The sequence below is a fragment of the Diospyros lotus genome, chromosome 1, assembly GCF_014633365.1.
Source record: "Diospyros lotus cultivar Yz01 chromosome 1, ASM1463336v1, whole genome shotgun sequence".
NCBI classification, from domain to species: domain Eukaryota; kingdom Viridiplantae; phylum Streptophyta; class Magnoliopsida; order Ericales; family Ebenaceae; genus Diospyros; species Diospyros lotus.
The window spans coordinates 40304212-40325915 of NC_068338.1; the positions used below are offsets into that span (position 1 = coordinate 40304212).

The window sequence follows — 21704 nt, forward strand, 5'->3', positions numbered from 1 at the left end:
CTCATTAGTCGATCGTTGCGAGCTCGCTAGGAGCTTCACCGGAAGCTCGCAAGGAGCTCGCTTTATGAGTTTCGAATTTCAATGGTGTATGAGATTTCTTTGACGAGGTCACCTGGACCTTCTAGACTCTAGGTGATTGAGCCAGCCCATCGGACTGAGTCCGACCCATAATGAGTGGTGCGATAAATACAAACAACAAGACTAATTTAGTAATAATTGTTTTAAATTGTCATCCACCATATTAGACAATGGATAAGTCAAATCCAAAACCATTTGATTTAGGTTCATTTATTTGTAAGGTAAATTTCAATTGCAACACTAAGGTTTGACTTTTTGAATATTACTTACCTCACTTACCTTTAATAAAAAGTAAAAATTATTTATTTTATCCTTATATTTAAATTCGTACACATACTCATTCTCATTCTCTTTTTACTGTCTTATCTTTATCTCCATTTTCTTTCTAATCTTTTTCCTCTTCCCTAACCATCAATAGTTAGTGATGGTAATAAAAGGTAGTGCTCTAACAGTCTCCCTCGCCTTTCCCTTTCCCTGACTGGCAGTGGTCTCTCTCTTTCTATTTAAAGAACTTTCAGATGAACTCATGAATGGGAACCCAATAATAATGGTGGCCTATAATTCTTTTTAACATTTTGTGTTTTTTTAATTAGAATAGAAAGGCATAGGGGTCTTTTTGGAAATTTAGAAAAAAAAAAAAATAATGACTGTTTGTTAAGAAGGGAAAAATTATGAGCACTTATAAAACTTAAGAAATGTGCGTGTTATTTTTTAAAATATAGAGATGGTTGGTGGTTTTTTTTTATCAAATTTTAAAGGTACTATATGAAATTTATTCTTATTTATAATTTGATACAAAATAAAAAATATATATTTTTTATAAATCAAATCCGATTTTAGCTTTTATTACATATATATAATAAATAGTTTGGATATAAATTTATTAGTTCCAATTGGATTAAGATTCATACCCATGTAAGAATAAATAAACAATATATGATTTATATATTATAAAAATAAATACATAAAATAAATTGACCAACTTATTATGAGTAACTCATCTCAATTTCTCAAACCTATTTCGAATAAAATTTAAATCTTAATACATCACCACCTATCTTTCTATACCATCTATAACTTTTTTTTATAATTTAAAATCATTTCTCGCAATCTATTTATGATAGTAAAATTGTCTCTCTCTTCTTTTATTATTGAGAATAACGTGCTTCTCAAAAAATTTGATTTGTATTTAGTTCTGATTTATTAGAAGTCCAATGTAAAATATATATTCAATTACTTAAACTTAGTTTTGAATTTGATTATATATATAATTGATGAGTTAATTTTAATTATTCATATAAAGATTTTCTTTGATATTTTAGATAATTATATAATAACTTTCAAAATTGATATATTGCCTGACAGATTTCAACCCCACCTCAACTATAGGTGTCAAAAGGGCCGGGCCGGGCCCGGGCCCTTTTATAATTGATAAGGCCCGGCCCGGCCCACGGCCCCCCTACAAAAGGGCCGGGCCGGGCTGGGCGGGGCCAGCCCGTGGGCTAGAGGGCCGGGCCGGGCCCTTAGCCCACAGGGCCTAGTGGGCCGGGCCCGGTGGGCCCGGCCCTTTTTTTTAAATAATTTTTTTAAAAATAATACATATAATATATACATATATAAATATCAAAATAATACATATATAAAAATTAATTTGTTTGTTTTAAATATTTTCTATCTTAATTCTTAAGTTTTAAATATTATTTCATTATTTTATATTTCAAAATTCTATATGCCTTATAATTTTTGTTGTGAATTGATATGAAAAATAATGTACATATAAAAAGGAGAATGTTTATTTATAATTTAAATATATAAAAAATTTAACTTAAAAATTTTAAATAAATTAATTGATGGTTATTATTTATATATATTGCGAAATTAAATTTTTTAACATCCAATATCAATAATTACCTAAGAATAACAAAATTAAAAAAAAAAATGAGTAAGGGCCTTACTGGCCCAACGGGCCACGGGCCGGGCCGGGCCGTGGGCCCAATTTCTTTGGCCAGCCCGTGTGAACAGTAACAGGCCGGGCCAAAGCCCGGCCCGTCACGGGCTGGGCCGGGCGGCCCGCGGGCCGCCCGGCCCTTTTGACACCTCTAACCTCAACACCCCATATACTGCGTCTGTCATCTCACCCCCCTTGCAGCCCACCCCATGCAAACACCTCGCCCCTAGTGAGGCTCGTGCCAGGCAGTATAAGGTTGCTCCATTCGAACAACTAATCAATTCCATGAAAACTTTTATTAAGTTAGAAGTGCGTGGGCTATGTTCATATTCACCCAAATTACCCCTTTTACTGAGAGTATATATATATATATATATATATATATAAAGTGCCGTGACGACGCTCTTGTAGTTTGCGATGGGTAGTTGTAGGGGCGCCGCTATGAAGACCTTTTGAAAACAATAAAAAAAACCAAGTTCTGAGACATACAGTGATATTGGACATTTCAAAGTTTCTTCTTGTCCGTTGGTGGAGAGGAGGGGGAGACACGGAGGGGAGGGGGGCCTGTGGGCACTGTGTTGACTGGGTAACCTTACCATTGCCTGTGGGCTGTGTTGACTGGGTGGCCGGACCATTGCGATCCAATTTACGGCTTGTTGACTAAAGACCAAGAAGCCGTTTTAGTCGCCATCAGTTTTACTCTTACTTTCATCCTGGGACTTGGTCTCCTCGTCTCTCTCTCTCTCTCTCTCTCTCTCTCTCCCCATTAAATTTACTATATTCATTCGTCTATAACAAAGAGAAGAAATACACCCATTCAGCGACGTGGGATATGGAATGGGAAAAAGGGTTCTCAATCTTGGGGATTTTTTAGATAAATAAATTAATTAAAGAGAGAAAAGAAGAAGAATCAGAAATTGTACAGAGAGAGAGAGAGGAAAGGACTTTCAGACCAGCGGCTTGGTTGAAGGTTTTTGATTATCAAACCCCCAACTCCAGAAACCTCTATCTATCTCATTTCTGTCTCTAATTTTTCTTTTCTTTTCTTTTTCTCGCGCAAGAAAAAGGTATCCCATAGTCTGTGGAGTCAGGATTGATTATTCATTTGTCATCACGATCTGAGAGAGAAGAAGTTCATTCGTATGGTATGGGGACTTGCTGGGCTTCTCCTAACAACCGAACGATTCAAACCCCCACCACACCAACTGAACATTTTACTTCTTCGGGTATTCCCCTCTTTGTCTTCGCTTTCTCTAATTTGCGTTTATCCAACATGCCATTCTTGTTAGTATGTAATCATTGCCTTCTAGGACTACTTTATCTATTCATCCGCTTAGTTCTAAAGGAATATTCTGTTAGTTTCTTCACTTTCTGATTTGGGTTTTATGTTGTCTTCTAAGGATTTCTTCAATTACGACTGAATTTGATTCGATTCCTTTTTCCTTTTCCCTTTTGGGTATAATAGGTCTGATAATAGAAAGGAAATAGAAAAAGAAAAAGGGAAGTCTGTGTTTGACTTCGATTATAGCCTTATTGGTGATGAAATTAAACATAATCGTTTCACAACATTCCTGTACTTCCTGCTAATAGGTAGTCTGGGTGGAATTTATTTTTCAACAGACGAATTCCCCATCACCTCATTACCTATAACAACTATAACTTATAAAGCCTTATCCCACTATGGGGGCGGCTACATCAAATCTGACTCACCTATCCTCTATTAACAATCTTATAACTCGTATTATATCCAAGTGGTTTTCTTCAAGCTTTTCCTGATCTTCCTCTTATCTCTTTTGGTAGGTGCTTGTTCTATTCCATCTATTCTCCTCATAGGAGCCTCTATTGGTCTTCTTTTCATGTGGCGAAGCCATCTTAATTGTCTTTCACTCATCTTATCATTAGTATAAGCCACTCTAACTATATCACAAATAACCTCATTTTTAGTTTTGTATAATTGGAATTGGACCAGGCTTTGATGTAACTTATATGGTTGTATATTGTAATAGTGGCATGTACTCAAACAAGCAGCAGCAACACCACTGCATCTTCAGATAGAAGCAATGTCTCTGGGAACAGCCGATTTTCAGCAGAAAGTGGCAGCATTGAATCATATCCCAATGGGCAGATTTTGCCTCCCTGCAATTTAAGGACCTTCAGTTTCTTAGAACTGAAAAATGCCACCCGAAATTTTAGGCCAGACACAGTGTTGGGCGAAGGAGGTTTCGGCAAAGTTTACAAGGGTTGGCTTGATGAGAAGTCGACTTCAAAGAGCAGTACTGGATCAGTTGTTGCCATCAAGAAGTTGAATTCTGATAGCGTACAGGGAATTAAGGAGTGGCAGGTATGGATCTACCATGACTTACTGGTTGAATAGTTTGTTCAGAAGATTTAACTAGCCATTTTAAGTCCTTGCTTTTGCTTGATTTATGAATTGTGTTTATTTAGAATAGTCAAGAGGTCATTAAGTTATCGTTTGAATTAACAGAAAACTGCAGCATGAGAATTGTGCTTTGGCAATGGATAACAACATCGTACCAAGCATTTATCCCGCTATATACACGAATTCTATTTTCTGCAATCATTTTTATTTATGGCCTTATTTTCTATAAGGCTTATAATTCACATAATTTTTAAGTATCTTTCACCAAGTTTTCTTGGTCTTACTCTTACCTCTTTTGTTAAATTCTTGTTTCACTCCATCCACTCCCTTCACAGTAGCCTATATCAATCGTCTTCTCATATAACCAAATCTTCTTTATTATGTCGCACTCATGCATTTTATATATCTTCAATGGTAGCCACTTTGACCTTGTTATGATTAACTTTCCCTCTAATTTTTTTTATCTTTTCTTGTGTAGATGCACATCCTTCTTAACATCCTCATTTCTGGTACAATCAAATTATGCATATGTTGGACCAACTTTGCCTAACATTCTATGATAGCTAGTTTTATAACTATCTTATGAAATTCTCCTTTTAGTTCATTGACAATGGATTTCAAAGTTTTGCTAATTTGAAATACGCCATCAAGCATCTATTGCTAATTTTGATTTCAATTGTAAAATTGTTTCGCCATGCTATGGCCATTTATTTAAATTCTTTTGTGCAGTCCGAGATTGATTTCTTAGGAAGGCTTTCACATCCTAACCTTGTCAAGCTGTTGGGATGCTCTTGGGAGGATGAAGAGCTACTTCTTGTCTATGAATTCATGCAAAAGGGCAGCTTGGAGAACCACCTTTTTGGAAGTAAGAGCTAATAGAAATAATCTATGTCAACATTAGGATAAGACGTTGCAGCATTCACTTACTATACAGTTTATGGTCTTGCATTATGCAGGGGGCTCTGCCGTTCAGCCACTTCCATGGGCCATTCGGCTTAAGATTTTAGTCGGGGCATCTCAAGGCTTGGCATTTTTGCATGGATTAGAAAATAAAATTATATATAGGGATTTCAAGGCATCAAATATACTGCTTGATGGAGTAAGTTTCCTACGACCATTTGATCATTGGCCAGTGACAAAAACCATATTATGGTTAAGTGCCAAGGAATAGAGACCTATTTCATGGCTGAACGCTTTACCATCAAAGTATAGCTATGCAGCCATTTACCAACCCCACACCCACCCACACAAAAATAAATAAATAAATAAACACCATAAATGCTTGCCTCTCTCTTGGCCGGACTTTTTCTTTTCCTCTCACAATGTTATGTCAATGGGAAAAAAGAAAATAGTGGATTGATAATGAAAAGATAAACATATATTTGTAAGATTTTAGGAAGGTAAAGCATGATCTCTTAAACTTGGTCTGACAAATGTGTTTCTTTTCGGCAGTCCTACAATGCCAAGATCTCAGACTTTGGGTTGGCGAAATTGGCGCCCTCGGCTAGCCGGTCCCATGTGACAACACAGGTTATTGGCACATATGGGTATGCTGCTCCAGAGTATGTTGCCACAGGTAACGAAAGTCCTGGAACTTTTAGCTTAGTCTCCCTAGGATGAAAGATTTTCCGAACCAAGCCTTTGAATTGTCAAGCTTAGTCACTTGAACTGAGCCCACCAAAATTCTGCATCAGAGTGATAATGCGATGCTTGTTAAACAGGGCATTTGTACGTGAAGAGTGACGTGTATGGTTTCGGTGTTGTGATGGTTGAAATGCTAACTGGTTTACGAGCACTCGATATAACCCGCCCAAGTGGGAGACATAATCTGGTAGACTGGGTGAAGCCATATTTGTCCAACAGAAAGAAGCTGAAGAGCATAATGGATTCCCATTTGGAAGGGAAATTCCCTTCCAGAGCTGCAGCACAAATAGCTCAACTTGCTCTAAAGTGCCTTGCACCTGAACCCAAAATGAGGCCATCAATGAAAGAAGTTGTGGAGGCGCTGGAACGTATCCAAGCAGATGATGAAAAACCAAAGGCGCCTAGAATTAATTCCAGAGACCAGATTGCCAATCGACACAGACAGCAGCGTTTGCACAAATGATCTATACCTCCCTTATACAGGCCGGGAATCAGTCCTACTGACTCCCAGCTTGAGCAGGATGAGTACTTCAATACTCTGTTTCCCAAGAAGAGCAGGTCTTGAATCTGTGTGCCCCGATAATTTGTTCTTTTATTCATCCCCTTGAAAATTGTGGCCAGATTTGTTATTCAACTGGTGCCCTCTGTTTACTAGATGAGATGTTAGCTTAAATTTAACTATTTCTGTTGGTTAGTCGACTTGTTCTTTGTATACTTCCTCCTTGTAGAGTCAACACCATGGCATTTATAAATAGCTTCTAAATGTTTTATTCGTACTCTATTTTTTTCAACTTTATCTTGTATATCTGTGACATTTAAAACGGTGGTCCTCTTTTCAACCATACCTTAGGTGTGCACCAGCTAAATTCAATAGGCACACAAGCTCATAAATTACACATACCAAAAGAACATATAGAAATTTATGTATAGAAAACCACAATAATTTCTTATCACCAGGGCAACCCCTAAAGGGATGGTTGTACTCCTTTAACTTCTTATATTATTGTTTCCTTTTTATTATAACTGGAATCATTAGGATTGGATTCTCTGCACAAAAATTCTATAAGAATACCATTTCTATGGCAAAAAAGATACCAAAATCACCTTATACATGGTGGTGTTTTTTCAAACAAAAAAAAATCCATGAAAATACCCTTTTATAAAATTCCGTCGGTTAGAAACTGAAAGAATGACAGGTATGGAATAAAATGGAACAATCTTTGGTTGGACTGCCAACTTCTAACCTTAACAGCCCACAAGCAGGACATGATTCACCTTCTCCACAACAACCCATTCCCCTAAAGCCTCTATATATAGATGATGATAAATGGTGGCTGTAGCGTTATACACTAGATGCATACACACAACTATATATATATATATATATGCTGAGCTGAAAGCACTGTTGGAATAACATGGAACCATTCAAAGGCAGAGTTTGTGTGACGGGTGCATCTGGATTTCTTGCTTCTTGGTTAATTAAGCGCCTCCTGTTGTCTGGCTATTATGTTATTGGAACTGTCAGAGACACTGGTATCTCTCCACGTCTCTCTCAATTTTATAGAAAGTTAAGGTTATGTTCCGAAATAAGCATGTTGCAATAGAATGCCGGATTGCTCGTGGTAAGAGGTTGTATTATGATTTTTTTTTTTTTTTGGGACTAGGTTCGGATCTTTCTAGGGTGACACGTACAAATTTTTGTGTATTTATAATTTATAGACTATTTTATATATTCAGTAAATTTACCCAATTTACATCCAAATCATACTGACTACAGGATACATCAATACGGAAAAAAAAAAAAAAAAAAAAAAAAAGCGCAATTATCAACCTTAGTTTATGTGATGAATTACGTCAGGAAATGATACGAAATTGGCACATCTATGGAGGCTGGAAGGAGCGAAGGAAAGACTTACATTGATGAGGGCTGATTTAATGGAGGACGGAAGCTTTGACGACGCCGTTAAGGGATGCGCCGGTGTCTTCCACACTGCCTCGCCCGTACTAAGCCGACCGGTGTCCGATCCAAAGGCATCTTCTTCCTCCATATCTGCATTAATTCTAAACTGAAAAATAATCTATAATTCTTTATATAAGAGTATATAACACCAAAATTATGTGATAGGCTGAAATCCTGAGACCTGCAATTGAGGGCACCTTGAACGTCCTGCGTTCATGCAAGAAGAATCCATCGCTAAGGCGCGTGGTTCTGACTTCATCTTCCTCAGCAGTTAGGGCAAGAGACGATTTCGACCCTAACGTGCCCTTGGAAGAGTCCTGTTGGAGCTCTGTCGAACTCTGCGAAAGATTCCAGGTCAGATTATTACTTTCCTTTTCGTTTTCTCTCTGTTTCAATGTTTATTAATTTTTCTTCTTCTGATCATACAATAACTTCGTCATGGAAGATCTGGTATGCGTTATCGAAAACCCTAGCGGAGAAGGCGGCATGGGAGTTCTGCGAGGAGAGCAAGATCGACCTGGTGACGGTTCTCCCCTCCTTCGTCGTCGGACCTAGTTTATCGCCGGATTTGTGTACTACTGCTTCCGACGTCCTCGGCTTACTTCAAGGTTCTGCATTCGATCGCCACTCCTGCAAATTTCAAAAATTATGAACAACTTGTAGTCGAGGAAACTAATCGTTTTGTGAGGATTTGGAGCGCGGTAACATTGAAGTTGGGATTTGTTTGCGGGTTCAAATGTGCAGGGAAGACGGAGAGGTTTGAGTGGCACGGAAGGATGGGGTACGTGCACGTCGATGATGTAGCTCTCTGCCATGTGCTTGTTTACGAGCACAAGGACGCCCATGGAAGGTTCCTTTGCAGCTCTGTTGTTCTGGACAACAATGAGCTTGTTTCCATGCTGTCTGCACGCTATCCGACATTGTCCATCCCAAAGAGGTACGTATTTGTAACTCCGGTAGCATTACCATTGACACTCCGGCACGACACAACAATGAGCTTGTTTCATGTACTACTGACTATTTTATATATATATATATATATTCAAGATTATAATTACGTCACCATTATATATTCATAATCTATAATTGTACTGTTACAATAATATATTATTATATTACAATTACATTGATTCATCGAATATCTCCTCATATTCTCACACAGTCAGGAGAGAGACATTTTTACAATTTCAATGGTCGGCTCCCTAGTAAAATACTCCTTACCCACTTTATCTCTCGGCCAGCGGGGCCAACGGATAATGTGAGTGTTTTACCCATTGAACGGCCGGATTAAACCGAATATCTTGGCTCGTACATATGCAGGCACACATGAAAATTGATGAGCTGATGCTTATAGCTTACTAACTTCGGTAATTTCAGGTTTAAGGCATTGGATAGGCCATACTATGAGCTGAACGTCTCCAAGCTAACAAGTATAGGGTTCAAGTTCAGGTCTGTGGAAGAGATGTTCGATGACTGCGTTGCATCTTTGATGGCGCAAGGACACCTTAGTCCAGTCTAGCCACAATTCACAAACAAAACTTACATATTCTGTGCTACATTTAATTATAATGTTGCTTTTGTAGCACAATACCTTCCCCTTATCTTCCTAATGTTCTCTGTTGGTGATATCAGTACATCTAAATTTGACATGGGAGCCCGTTACTTACAACGCCAAATTTCTCTCAAGAGATCAAAATACATCACCGCACCGCTTATGAGCTTCCCTAGATCACAAGTGTGAATTTTTATCTAAAACGCGGCTATTTATATAGCAGAGCTAACAAACTCAAACACCTATTCTGAACTGATTGGATAGTTTTCCCCCAGAAAAAGCTTGAGGAAATTAGTGGTCCGATGCCTCTATCCATCCATACGCTGCACTAACCTAAAGCTCTGTAACGGGAAAAGAAACACATAAAAAGAGAAGTTCCTTTTTTTTCTTTTTGGAGCAGTTCAAACTAACTGCTCATTCTTTCAAACTTAACCTTGCATTCTGAACCTTGACGGATAGCTTTAACTTCTGGTCCTCCATGTCTCTCAAAATTGCAAGCAGATTTCCACGATACACTTCACACCGTTGATTTGTGCTTTCCAACTGAGCAGTCAATTCGCGAATTTTCTTTTCCTTCTCATCCTGCAAAATGGCCAGCAGAAAGGATCACAAAGTAGTCATAACAGAAGGAAGCCAAAAAGGAACAATTCAGGGGTTACAATGCACCACATTTGAGTAGATCACTTTATTTTCTTTCTATTTTCTAAGGACTGATTTCCCTTAAAATGGTGTGAATAAGTTGCTCTGATGAAATTCTACAATTGATGTTCCAAAGATAGAGAGACAGATGGTGTCACTAAGTCAATACCAAGGGGTCAATGATCAGCTGTACAGTCACCCAAAGCAACATACAGATTTAGCACCAACAGAAACTACTGATGGAGAACTAAGGAGACCATCATGCTTGAACGACAAGTTGCTAATAGTCTATTGAAACAATATCAGTAAGTTCTTTCATGTTGAAGTCAAAATTTATCTCGTCTATAGTTGCCACGGGTAGCTTGGGGCTCAACTGATTCTCACAAAAGCATTTTTGGTTCACAGCTACTAATTCAATCCTCAGGCTCAGGAGGTACGCAATTGTACGGCTGAGAAAAAAATGTACATTTAATTTGAAGTGGAATAACAATTTGCTCCAAGTGGATGGATGAAAGGAAAGACTTGTCACATTTATGTAAAAAATATCATAAACTGATTTGCTTAGCAAAATTGAAATTACTTAACCCGTAAGGTTATATTAGAAAGGAGATCATAATATGATTTTAAGGGTGGAGACATCCTACAGTCGAGATTTTAATTTCTTGCAACCTATGCAAAGCAAGCCCACCTAGTGAGATTAAGGCTTGTTTATTATTATTGTTGTTGACCAATACAAAGCAAAAAGGAACCAGTACTTTTCAAATTATGCATGCTTCTAAATCCTTCATCTCTTTACTTTCACACCCTAAATGCTAATCTAGTTCTGAAGCTTAATTTTATTATAGATAAAGAGCTTACAGGCAAAACAGGAGCCAGGGCCCAGGTAACCACCATTTCTGAATTAAGAAAAAACCCTATCGTGGATGAATCTCTTATATATTTGGATCTTCAACTTGTCAATGTCAATGTCAAGGCAAAGGAAAATACATTCAAGTCAATCTACCATCCAGCAATTTGTCTAGGAGGTTAGAGACTAGGATTGAGATTACCATTGTCCAGCTTTCCAAATCATTTCATATCATTGTTAACTACTCCTGCTTCAATGGTAAAGAAGAAAAGAACTAAAAATAAATTTTATTTGAAGTGGATTGGAGATGAGTTGAATACCATTTGATGGAATTCCATCTGCACCCTGCCATGGCATGTCAGAAGCTGGAAGTCTTATATGAATCATTGTTAGACAATGGTTACAATGATCAGCTTGTGAACAGGAAAAAAACTGCAGGCAGCCTTATAAGTATGGGAGTTTACAAGGAGGCAGGTAGGGGTCTGCGTCTTCAGGGGGGTGGCATTGGTATTGGAAGGTTAGTCAAGCCCTTTCAAAAAAGTGGATTTGGAATAGTCAATAGTGAGCCAAAAAAAAGATAAAAAGTTGAAACTCAATCCCACATCAACATTCTATTGGGGAGGTTGTGGATTACTTGGTCTCTTGCCGTATTGCATTTAAGAGTCAACTTTAACTAGCAGTTTTGGGCAAGGGTTCATAGTATTATAAATGGTATGAAAGGCAACTTAGGAACATTATCATGTGTGCACAGGCCAAGATGGTGCTAACCTTGGGTTATAATTATGAGATTGCTGGCCTAGAGAACTCCAAGACCTAAAAGAGGGAAGCATTTCACAATCTAATCTCACACTGATTGTTTACTCAAAAGAATGAAAGATCTGGGGTATATTTACCTTGTCGCATGAGTCCAAAATTAACCTCAGCTAGCATCTTCATGTGAGGGCCCTTGGTGTTACAAAGAGAGTAAATATGGTTGTGATCAGGATCATTGGTTCACTATGGAGTTTTGGGTAACCTATGGGGTTAATTATTGAGAAATTATGAGAAAGTGTGCAAAAAATCCTATAAAAAGACTTTTGTTAAGGTTGTAGAGCTAACCAATGGGGCTAGACTCTAGCTTGATAGTTGGTGTGGCATGGCATAGGGCTGTTGTGAGAAGCATTTCTTAACCTCTATTAGCTTGCCAGGCTGTTGTCCAAAATTTGCTGCACCAGTTCCTTTTCATGGTCATCTAAGTGCTGAAGCAGATGAGCTTGTTAAACGCATAGGTCAGATACAACGGGAGGTGCTTGAGAAGCTTCAAGCTACAATGCTGAACAGCAAATAAGTATAATAGGAAACAATCAATTTCAAAGGGAGGTTTAGTTATGGTTCACTTTTGACATGATAGAATCCAACTAGATAATATGGTAAGCTGAGTTGATGGAAGTTTGGACCATTTTGCATTTTGAAGAAGTTGGGTACCAATGCTCTTCTAGATATTCCTGACAATATCCCTACTTCGTGTGTGTTCAACATTGCTGATCTAAAAATGTGGAAGCTTCAAGTATTGAACCTTGATTTGGTAATTAATTGAGTTTCTATTCCAATGGCACCTGGCAGATTATAATACATGAATAAAAGATAGTAAAATTCTGGGAAATTGCCTCATTAAGGAGGACAATGAATGCAGAGGAGACTACATAAAAGCAAATGATTATTTTCATGATAAATTAGTCTAAAAAAGGATAATAACCAACATTAGAATGAATAAAGACTAGCAGATAAGGTCATGAATACATATAATTCTCAGTAACCGGTAAGCAAAAATAAGTTACTACATAACCCAAACCAACCGTGCAATAGTTATTAGAAACTATATTCATTATTTTCACATTATTTTCAAAGTACCTAAATAAATATTACACTATAAGGCGTGGACATGCCCCTAGGACTGCTGTCAATACATATTGGACATGCCCACGTGGCGTGTCCAAGTTTTTATTTTTTATTTTTTAATGGACACAGGAGGGGACAGACATGTCCCCTCTGGGGACACTCGGTGGACACCCTTGGGATGCTTGAAGTAGCTAATTTTTCTCTTGGTGAGCCAGACTTGGAGGTGTGGTTTTTTTGGGGATGACATTGATATGTTACTGAAGTTGAAGGAGGAGCCGGAAGAATGAAGGATTGATTTACAAATTTTACATTTCTGTTTTTATCTATTTCCTAGCTCTAGTCTTTACATTGAGTTTTTCAATGAATCTTAAATACTTGTTTAGCATTTGAATTTGAAATGGGTAATGAGTTGTAAGTTGGTTGCTATTCAGATTAGACTTATTCATTTGGAAGCTTGCATTGTGAATTTTAAATGCACATTTATGAGTTCAGAATATAGTTTTGGTACTTTATTATGCCATTAGAAAATATAAAGATTTATTTTATTAATTAACGTATCCCAACCATGTCATATCCTACTTTTTTTGAAAATGTTGGGTTCCCATGTCCCCGTATCCATGTCCATGCCTCATAGATATTACTTAGTTTAGATATAAAGTACACTCCCCATTAAAAATGCTGGCAAAAGCTCTGTTTCTGAATACACTTTATGTATCTTTGATTCTTCATATCCGATAGCCGCAACTCAAAAAGGGAACAAATAGAAAGAAAATCAAAAAGGAAAAAGGAATATCGTGCACAGATATACTGCAGGAATAAACAAAACCACAAGGACATCTGTCCAACTAGTGCTCATTGTACTAGAAGAATAGAGAAAGAATAGAGGAGATTTTTGAAAACTAACCGAAGATTGAAGTGACATTATTTCATTCTCTTCACATGTATGAACTTCTTGGCCATCTCCATTGGCCAGAGTGCCACTCTTTGTGAAACTTTTCTTCTTTGCAGTAGCAACCTTCTTTGCAGCCTCCTGCAGGGCTTCCATTGCAACATTATAAATATGGATAGATTTTGCTCCTTCTTCCACAAATTTGATGGCTTCCTGACGTAGATTGTTATATCTAACAGTTAAAGATTCTTGTGAATCATTTGGCAATTCAAGGGCCTGTCCATCAATGACACCACCACTCTTTGCATTTCTTGTCCACCGTTTCAAAATATAATCCGAAGGAAGTGTAAGAACATTTTTAGATCTGAAAACCGATAACACATGCCTACAAATAATGCCAGAAAATTCGAACATTTGGCAGCTGCAATTAGCTTTCATCTCAAAAGCATTGAACCTAACGGTGTGTGCTTTATGCTCCTCCCCAAATTTGGCCACTTGATAGGTGGTAGTCGTTCCAGAATCTTCAACTCTTGTTGCTGGATTAGCAAGGGTTTCTACCAATTCCTCTTGAAATTTCAGGAATATTCTCTTCGTATAAAAGCTAGCAGCCTGTTTCTCCATAGGAGATGGTGTCTTCAAAACAGGCACATTAGTAGTAGTGTCATAGTCTGCCTTTAATTCCTTTTCATGCCAACTGGCCACTGCTTTCTCATACTGTTTAATTAGCATCTGTATACTAGTTGTTGCATTCACATACCCGTCAAAAAAAGAATTTGTAATGCCGGGCCCAGAAATATTCCTAGATAACTCCCCAAAGAAGGTGTCTCGCATGTAAACAGGGACCCATTGATGCTGAATGGCGTACATTGACTGAAGCCACTCATTATCCAAGAGGTAGTACCGCTGAAGGAGTGATTCCCAACATGACTCAAATTCACTGACTGACTCAGTCTCATTAACACACTTCTTAAACTCTAGATCAAAGGTGGAATGTTGTTGATATATATGAGCTAATTTCTCCTGGGTTTCTTGGAATATGCTCCACTTACAGAAGCGATGGCGGGTTTCAGGCAGAACTTGTGAGACAGCCATCTGGATGAGCCGATCTCGGTCAGTTGTGACAGAGATGGGGAACCGTCCAGACATTGCATGAAGCCATGTTTGGATTAGCCACAAAAAAGCTGAATCAGACTCATTAAGAAGCAATGCACTGCCAAACAAAACCGGCTGGCCATGATGATTTAGGCCTGTGAATGAGGCAAACGGTACTCTGAAGTGATTCCTCCTGTAGGTCGTGTCTAGCCTAACCGTATCCCCAAAGTAATTGTAGTTCATCCTACAATTTGCATCAGCCCAGAATATGTTTCCGGTGGAATGCTCATTATCAGCCTGAATTGCATAAAAGAAAGCAGGATTCTCCGCCTGCATTCGCTTCAGATAGTCCAACACATGGTGAACCCCACCACCGAGGTTCCGATGTCTGCCGCCGCTATTCATGTATTTATCTCCAGCAATCAACAGAAGCTACCAAAATTTTATGTACTATTTAATCCATACACACCATCGACGCCACCTGATGCAGATTCCCTGACCTAAAATATGCAATGGGAGACGGAATTCCAATTAACTATTCCTGAAGCAAAGAGCTCAATAAGGTATTAATACTATTGCAGGGAACTCTTACAATAATTTTCCTGCAGTTGCCAATGGAAAGGTTACGATCAGTCAAAACCCTTTTCTGTTCTTCAGCGTCTATCATCATTTCATACCCAAAGGGCGGAAATAAGAGAAGAGCATACATGTAGAAGAAGCAGCAATAGCAAACTAACCTGAGTGAATGAGAGTTAGGAATCATCAGGTTCGATCGCCTTCGCCCCTATAAACATAAACCCCTTTGCCCCTCTCTGCTCTCAGCTCTCCTTAGGGCTCTCTATTTGAAAAGCTTCCTTCCCATATTTCGGTTTGGGCTTTTATATCCTCTTGTATAAGCTGTGTCCCATTCCCATCTCTCGCCTCCTCTCGAGAATGAGAGGCTGTTTGGCTATCCCCTTTTTTCTTTAGCTTATAAGCCTTTTACACTTATAAATTGTGTAAATTTTTAAGTAATATTTAAGTTAATAATATATTTAAATAATAATATTTTAAATTATTATTTATATAGTTATATATTTGGTTTGAAAATTTTATAAGTTATAAGAACTTAACAAAAAGACTAAAATAGATATGTTGTTGAATAATAATATAAATAAAATCTATAAAAATATTAAATTGATGTCCAAGTGATAAAATTTTTACTATTAAATATTGATAAATTGTATACAATTATTAAAATATATATACGTGAATACAGGAGTATATATGTGTTATAAATATATATATATATGAGGGGCAACAAATGAGGAGATGGAGACGACAACAATGGGTTGGGGTGACGAAAATGGGCTGAAGGCAGCGACTGATCTAAAAGTAGGAGGCGATGATGGACACAAAGGAAGGAGATCCAAGTGACGGCGATGACGCTAGGCTAGACGATTTATTGGAAGCAGTATGATGACAATCGGCGATGGAGGAGAGGCAACTAGAAAAAGAGATGGGAGAGGATGACTATAATGTTTTAAATGATAGAGTTGTAAATATTTGAGTTGTGTAAGGGCAAATTTGTAATTGAATTGGTTGACGAAATAAGTTACCAAAACCTTATTTAGAAAAGATAAAGGGATTAGCTTATTGAAAATGTTGTTAAAATAGCTTATAAGATCGATTGCGTTTAAGCTCTTAGATAGCATTCTTTTTACGTTTCAATTTTTAATTTTGAGTTTTAAATTTATTTTTAATTTTTTGTTTTGATAGTTTATTTTCAAAAAACTAAAAATGCGTTCTATTTGTCATTCTAAAAAAATGTTTCTCAAAATAGAAAACTAGAAAACGCATTTTATTTGAAATTTTGAGTATAATTTTTTAATGATATTTAATTTAATAAATTTAATTATTCAATAAATTAGAACTATTCAATATTAATATATTATTAAGAAATTATATATTTCAAAAATTGGTAAATTTTGTAATATTTTTTTCCTGTTATAAGAATAAAATACGAATAAATAAATAAATTAATTTGACAAAAACAAATATAAAAATAAAAATTAAAGACGTGGATTGATAATTACAATGTGATTGTGACTAATAAGATTGCATCAAACAATTTAATAACAGGTGGGATATAATTACAAGTTTCAATACAAATATTAAAAATAAACATAGTTTAAAAATTAAAATAATAAAATAAAATTACAGACTCATATACGAGTCCCACGACTTGATTTTTTATAATAAATAAATGAAACTAAACAAACTAAAAAATCAACATAGAAAAAAAAAATCAACACAAAAATATATATTTTATAAATATATTATTTAACATACATGTATATATATATACATACATGTCAACATTATACATATATTTTCCACCACCCCCATTCTGTCCCTTGTCTGTTCCTCTCTTTGCCCAATGAGTCTCGCTATTTATACAGATAAAGTGTTACAGATTGTTTTACAGGATTGGGTTATCATGATAAATTGACGATATATCAGGTGATGGAAGGATATGTTATGGTGATATCTGGCCCATCTAAATGAAGAGAAAGGGAGAGAGACGGGACAAAACTCTTTCCCAAAACCATTTCTCTCAATCGACAGAGACCATCGGCGACCAACAGACCACTAGCGAAGCCACCACTCTCCATTGACAATTGAGAAAGCAGAAGAAGCTACTTCCTCCACAACCCCTTCCCTGACGGCGAGTCGTAGCGCCACCGTTCTCCCGATATCGCCATAACCACCGCCTCCAAGCATTTCTTTGGGCGTTGTCTAGCTTTTGCAAGATTTCTTTGTACATTTTTTCTTTTAATTCAAGATTCATGGCATAATGAAAAATACAAATCCAAGAACTATGAATCATCTTCTATGATTCCCACCTTGTTTTAGTCCAGATCTAAGTTGGAAAGTTCTTGGTGGTAGATATGTAAGAATCTTTTAGATCTAAGTTGGGAAGTTTTTGAATTGGACCTTTTAGTGTTTAGAGTTTACTTTCGGTTGAACAAGAAGAACAAAAATGGAGAACAAGAGGCCTGAAACTAGAAACAAAGAGTTTTGATAGACAATGATCTGGATGGGCTTTTGCATTCAATTGTGGAGGATGTACCAAATCAGAGTGATCAATCAATAATTTCTCCCTCTCCCTACTATTATTGACAAATAATTTTTATCAAGTAATAGAGCAGCTCAGATTTTCTCATATTTGATATAACAAATAGAAATAGTCAATAAAATGAAGACAAAATTTAATATGACCTCTAGCAAGTGATTGAGAAGACAAGCTACGAGAGGGAGAAACAGAGAGTTTTGAGAGTGTCTGCTAGAGGGAGAGAGAGAATCGGTCGCGTGTCTGAGGGATGGCCGATAGCGAGGAAGAAGATCGGCGGTCTAGAGTACACCAGTGAGACAGGGACGGTGGTGGTGCAGCCGAAGGGTTGGGGTCGTTGGTCTCTACGAGAGGGAAAGCTAGAGAGGCAAAGGGAGAAAGAGAGCGGGGCTGGGTCTTTTGGGATTGGGGCATTTGGGTAATTTTTTATAGAGACAAATTGGTAATTTTAATGTCCCTGTAAAGCAATCTGTAACACCTTTTTGTACAAATAGCATTTTCCCTGCCCAATACCCACTTTCCCCCAAACTCAAGAAACCTACTCTCTTTGAAACTTTATTTTACATCATCTCTTCTCTTCCTTGTCGCCAGAACTCTTCTTCTCCAACCCTTTTCCTTTTGCCACCTTCTTCTCGTCGTCACTGAAGCCCATAGCCTCTACCTCTTGCCATTGTCGTCAGCTTAAAAAACGAAGAGACCCGTTGTTGAACCCGTCACCTTGCATCTATTGCCTTTCTTGCTATCATCTTGCATCTCTCACTACCTTAAAAGATGAAAAGGTGGAGAATCTGAGTTACTAGTCGTGAAACAAAGGAACAACGAATCTGGGTTGCTGGTTGGAAGGAACGGCCAAAACTAAAAGAAGAGAGAAAGAAGAGACATGGCGGTCGACGATGGTGATAGTGATGGCCTTGAAGAAAAGGGAAAAGAAAAGGAAGAGTCGAATGGACATGAGGATGGAAGCCATTTTTCATGTTTTAAACCTGGGAGATTGTTTTGATTGAAAATAGGTGAAACAAGTTTTACGAGTTTTGTGTACAATTTTTTATTTTTTTTTGGAAAATGTATTTTTGAAAATGGATAAATAAATGTTTTTTGAGTGTTTTAAAAAATTAAAAAATAAAAATAGATTGAACATAACAAAGAGAACGTAGCTTAGATTTTAACAAACGCGTAACAAGATAAACTATGTAACTTATAAACTAAAAGAGTAGTTTATAAGTAATCAAATTGGTATTCTCTCGGTATTTTGTCCTTTAATTTTTAACTAAATGATTAATTTTAAAAAAGATGAATTATCTTGAAATATAAATTACTTATCTCTAAATTTCATATATATTAAATACTTATTTAGGTAGCGTTTCTTGAAATGAATAAGATATGATTGTATCAAGATAATGCTATAATATTTTTCGAATCAAAATATGGAATGGTCAATATAAGACTAAAAAGCATTTTAAGATTTTATCAAGTTGTCTGTTAAATTTTTTAGAATACATTAGAGGATACAAATATTATTTTTTCTTAAATATTGTTTGTTAACCAAGATATATGGTGAAAAATGTTAGATATGAAAAGCATTCTTGATGTTTGTCATTTCCAACATATTTGTTAAACTTATCTGACTTTTCTTGAAAAAATTATCACATGACATCTTATTTTACTTTTTACAGATGAATTTATTTGGTCCCCATTTAGATAAATTTATCTGATATTTTATAGATAAACCTAAATTACCCATATGCCCATTGTAGGATAATTAATGTCATTTAATATATTTTTAAATTGTCATATATTTTAATAATTTTAAAATTTAAATAAAATTATTCATTTCACCGATTTTTAAAATTTAAATTTCTCTCACTATATATATTTTATTACCTAATACAAATTCCTTTCACCATTTTTTTAAATTATTTTATTCAATTTTATATTTTATTATTTATTTTGAAAATTTGTTTTGTTAATTTTTAATTATCTATATGGAATTATTATAATCCTACCCATAATTATTTATACTTGTTGAGTATTTTTAGAATCTATTTTTAAACATGGATTTAGAAAATAAAACATGAGTTTTAATTTTAATTTTTATTTTTTAAAAATTCACATTAATCATAAAACACTATTTTAATAATAAATTTGTTATTGATCTTAATGTACAATTTTAAATAAATTTGATAATAGGAATATTTTAGTAAAAAGCCCTTATCTTGGTGTTTATGAGAAAAAAAAGGTACAATTCTCAATAGATTTCAAAAAATTTAACAAATAATCTTATATAAAATTTGGAATGTTTCCCAATTTTATTTTTATCATTTCATATCTTTGTTTAGAAAATATTCAAACTTTATCTTGATATTATATTTTATTCATTTTAACAAATACTACATTATCTCTAAGGACCAAGATATGTCTATTTTGAAGGAGAGAGAGAGAAACATATATGAAAAAACTCAGATAAAAAGTCATTTGTGGTGGAACCACGTTACGGCCAGCTGGGGTCTTGGCCCCAGCTGACTTTTTTGTTTTTCTGATTTTTTATATATATTATTATAGATAATTATAATTTACTTAGGATTAAAATTATAATTTGACTCGAACTAAAAATTTTTCTTAACTCCACCATTGGAAGTCACACAACTTTTTTTTTTTAAGAATCGCTAAGTAAGTTTAACAAACACATTGAAAAAGATAAAAATCTATAATAGTTTCCATATCTTATATTTTTTGATTTATATTTTAATTAACAAACGCTAGTTTAAGTAAATGACAAGTGCGGCGATACAAATTTAAATTATATTAAATATTTAATACATAATTTGAAACAGAATGAAGAAGCTTATCAGTGAGCACTTGAATTTCATGGTTTGTCTCTCATGCTCATATGATTATTTCAATAATGATTATTTAATTAGTGCATCTCTATCTATTACTTTAGTAAATTTTGTTATATTTAATTTACCTACCTGTTTAAAATAAATCAACTTAATCACTGATTTTATCTAAAATAAGATTTACGTATCACTTAGCAAGTGATGATACCATTATACTTAGTAACCCAGAGAGTTTGCCTTTATACCCTTATTTATCTCCTCTATATAAAATTGAATTCTCCAATCACCTAACTTTTTGTTTTCTTTTCTTTGGGTTAAATAGATGAAAAGAATGGAAGTAGTAGACAAGTAGTGTCACAATGACCCGAGTTGTTCGTGAGTGATTTAGTATTCGACTAGGTAAAATCTCATTTGAATTTGTTTATTAAGGTAAATGAATCAAGTTTGAACTCAGCTTAAAAATTTGATTTGTAGTTAAATTCAGTAAACATCGAATCATTAACTCACAAATTAACTCAATTAAAGACTTGCGAGCAAATTCGATTAGAAGTTTACGATTAGATTATGGAAACAGGTATGTTTACAAATATATTAATAAATTTATTTATAATTTTATAAATATATTATTTTATAATTAAATAATATATGTATATATTATGACATATTTTTTTATAAATATATTATTTAACATAATTACATATATATATATATATATCATTATGATTTATATTATATGTATTTAAACTTAACCGTGGAGGTGGTCTCTCCAACAAACCCCATTCCTTCTTTGCTTGTTCCTCTTCCCTTCCTTTCTCTTTACTGCTTGTTCCTCTCCTCTCCCTTTGGCA

The 21704-nt window shown here is 35.6% G+C and overlaps 3 protein-coding genes across 10 annotated transcripts; 2 read left to right on the forward strand and 1 right to left on the reverse strand.

Moving 5' to 3' along the window:
• Nucleotides 1–2783: 2783 nt before the first annotated feature.
• Nucleotides 2784–6826, forward strand: LOC127804784 (probable serine/threonine-protein kinase PIX13). Of its 2 annotated transcripts, XM_052341809.1 has the most exons (7): nt 2784–2996; nt 3088–3252; nt 4033–4367; nt 5136–5271; nt 5363–5505; nt 5859–5982; nt 6128–6826. In XM_052341809.1, exons 2-7 carry the CDS (start codon nt 3174–3176, stop codon nt 6511–6513), a joined length of 1203 nt encoding a protein of 400 aa, XP_052197769.1. In that variant the 5' UTR covers nt 2784–2996; nt 3088–3173; the 3' UTR covers nt 6514–6826. The 2 variants fall into 2 exon arrangements, with proteins under 2 accessions (XP_052197769.1, XP_052197760.1); XM_052341800.1 differs by having other exon boundaries at nt 2784–3252.
• Nucleotides 6827–7425: 599 nt separating this feature from the next.
• On the forward strand, nt 7426–9529 carry LOC127804792 (tetraketide alpha-pyrone reductase 1). Its single transcript, XM_052341821.1, has 6 exons — nt 7426–7583; nt 7909–8081; nt 8176–8364; nt 8456–8618; nt 8755–8947; nt 9388–9529. The coding sequence occupies exons 1-6, from the start codon at nt 7466–7468 to the stop codon at nt 9527–9529; spliced, it is 978 nt and encodes a 325-aa protein (XP_052197781.1). The 5' UTR covers nt 7426–7465.
• A 6-nt stretch (nt 9530–9535) lies between these two features.
• Nucleotides 9536–15794, reverse strand: LOC127804764 (protein FAR1-RELATED SEQUENCE 9-like). 7 transcript variants are annotated; one of them, XR_008023738.1, is made up of 5 exons: nt 15645–15794; nt 13831–15509; nt 12147–12643; nt 11942–12063; nt 9996–10144 (listed from the first exon to the last, which is right to left on the reverse strand). XR_008023738.1 is itself a non-coding variant. In XM_052341755.1 (3 exons), exons 2-3 carry the CDS (start codon nt 15310–15312, stop codon nt 9977–9979), a joined length of 1650 nt encoding a protein of 549 aa, XP_052197715.1. In that variant the 5' UTR covers nt 15313–15509; nt 15645–15794; the 3' UTR covers nt 9536–9976. The 7 variants fall into 7 exon arrangements, 3 of the variants coding, with proteins under 3 accessions (XP_052197715.1, XP_052197724.1, XP_052197733.1); XR_008023735.1 differs by lacking the exon at nt 9996–10144 and adding an exon at nt 11385–11861; XR_008023734.1 differs by having other exon boundaries at nt 11942–12643.
• Nucleotides 15795–21704: the final 5910 nt, after the last annotated feature.

Excerpts from the sequence above, each read along its gene's own strand:
- LOC127804784 (XM_052341800.1), top strand. The coding sequence starts at position 3,174 with ATGGGGACTTGCTGGGCTTCTCCTAACAACCGAACGATTCAAACCCCC. Across the intron at positions 4,368-5,135 it reads AGGGAATTAAGGAGTGGCAG|TCCGAGATTGATTTCTTAGG; the intron begins GTATGGATCTAC and ends TCTTTTGTGCAG. Across the intron at positions 5,983-6,127 it reads TCCAGAGTATGTTGCCACAG|GGCATTTGTACGTGAAGAGT; the intron begins GTAACGAAAGTC and ends CTTGTTAAACAG.
- LOC127804792 (XM_052341821.1), top strand. The coding sequence starts at position 7,466 with ATGGAACCATTCAAAGGCAGAGTTTGTGTGACGGGTGCATCTGGATTT. Across the intron at positions 8,365-8,455 it reads AACTCTGCGAAAGATTCCAG|ATCTGGTATGCGTTATCGAA; the intron begins GTCAGATTATTA and ends TCGTCATGGAAG. Across the intron at positions 8,619-8,754 it reads CGTCCTCGGCTTACTTCAAG|GGAAGACGGAGAGGTTTGAG; the intron begins GTTCTGCATTCG and ends TCAAATGTGCAG.
- LOC127804764 (XM_052341755.1), bottom strand. The coding sequence starts at position 15,312 with ATGAATAGCGGCGGCAGACATCGGAACCTCGGTGGTGGGGTTCACCAT. Across the intron at positions 10,145-13,830 it reads TAATGTCACTTCAATCTTCG|GATGAGAAGGAAAAGAAAAT; the intron begins GTTAGTTTTCAA and ends GCCATTTTGCAG.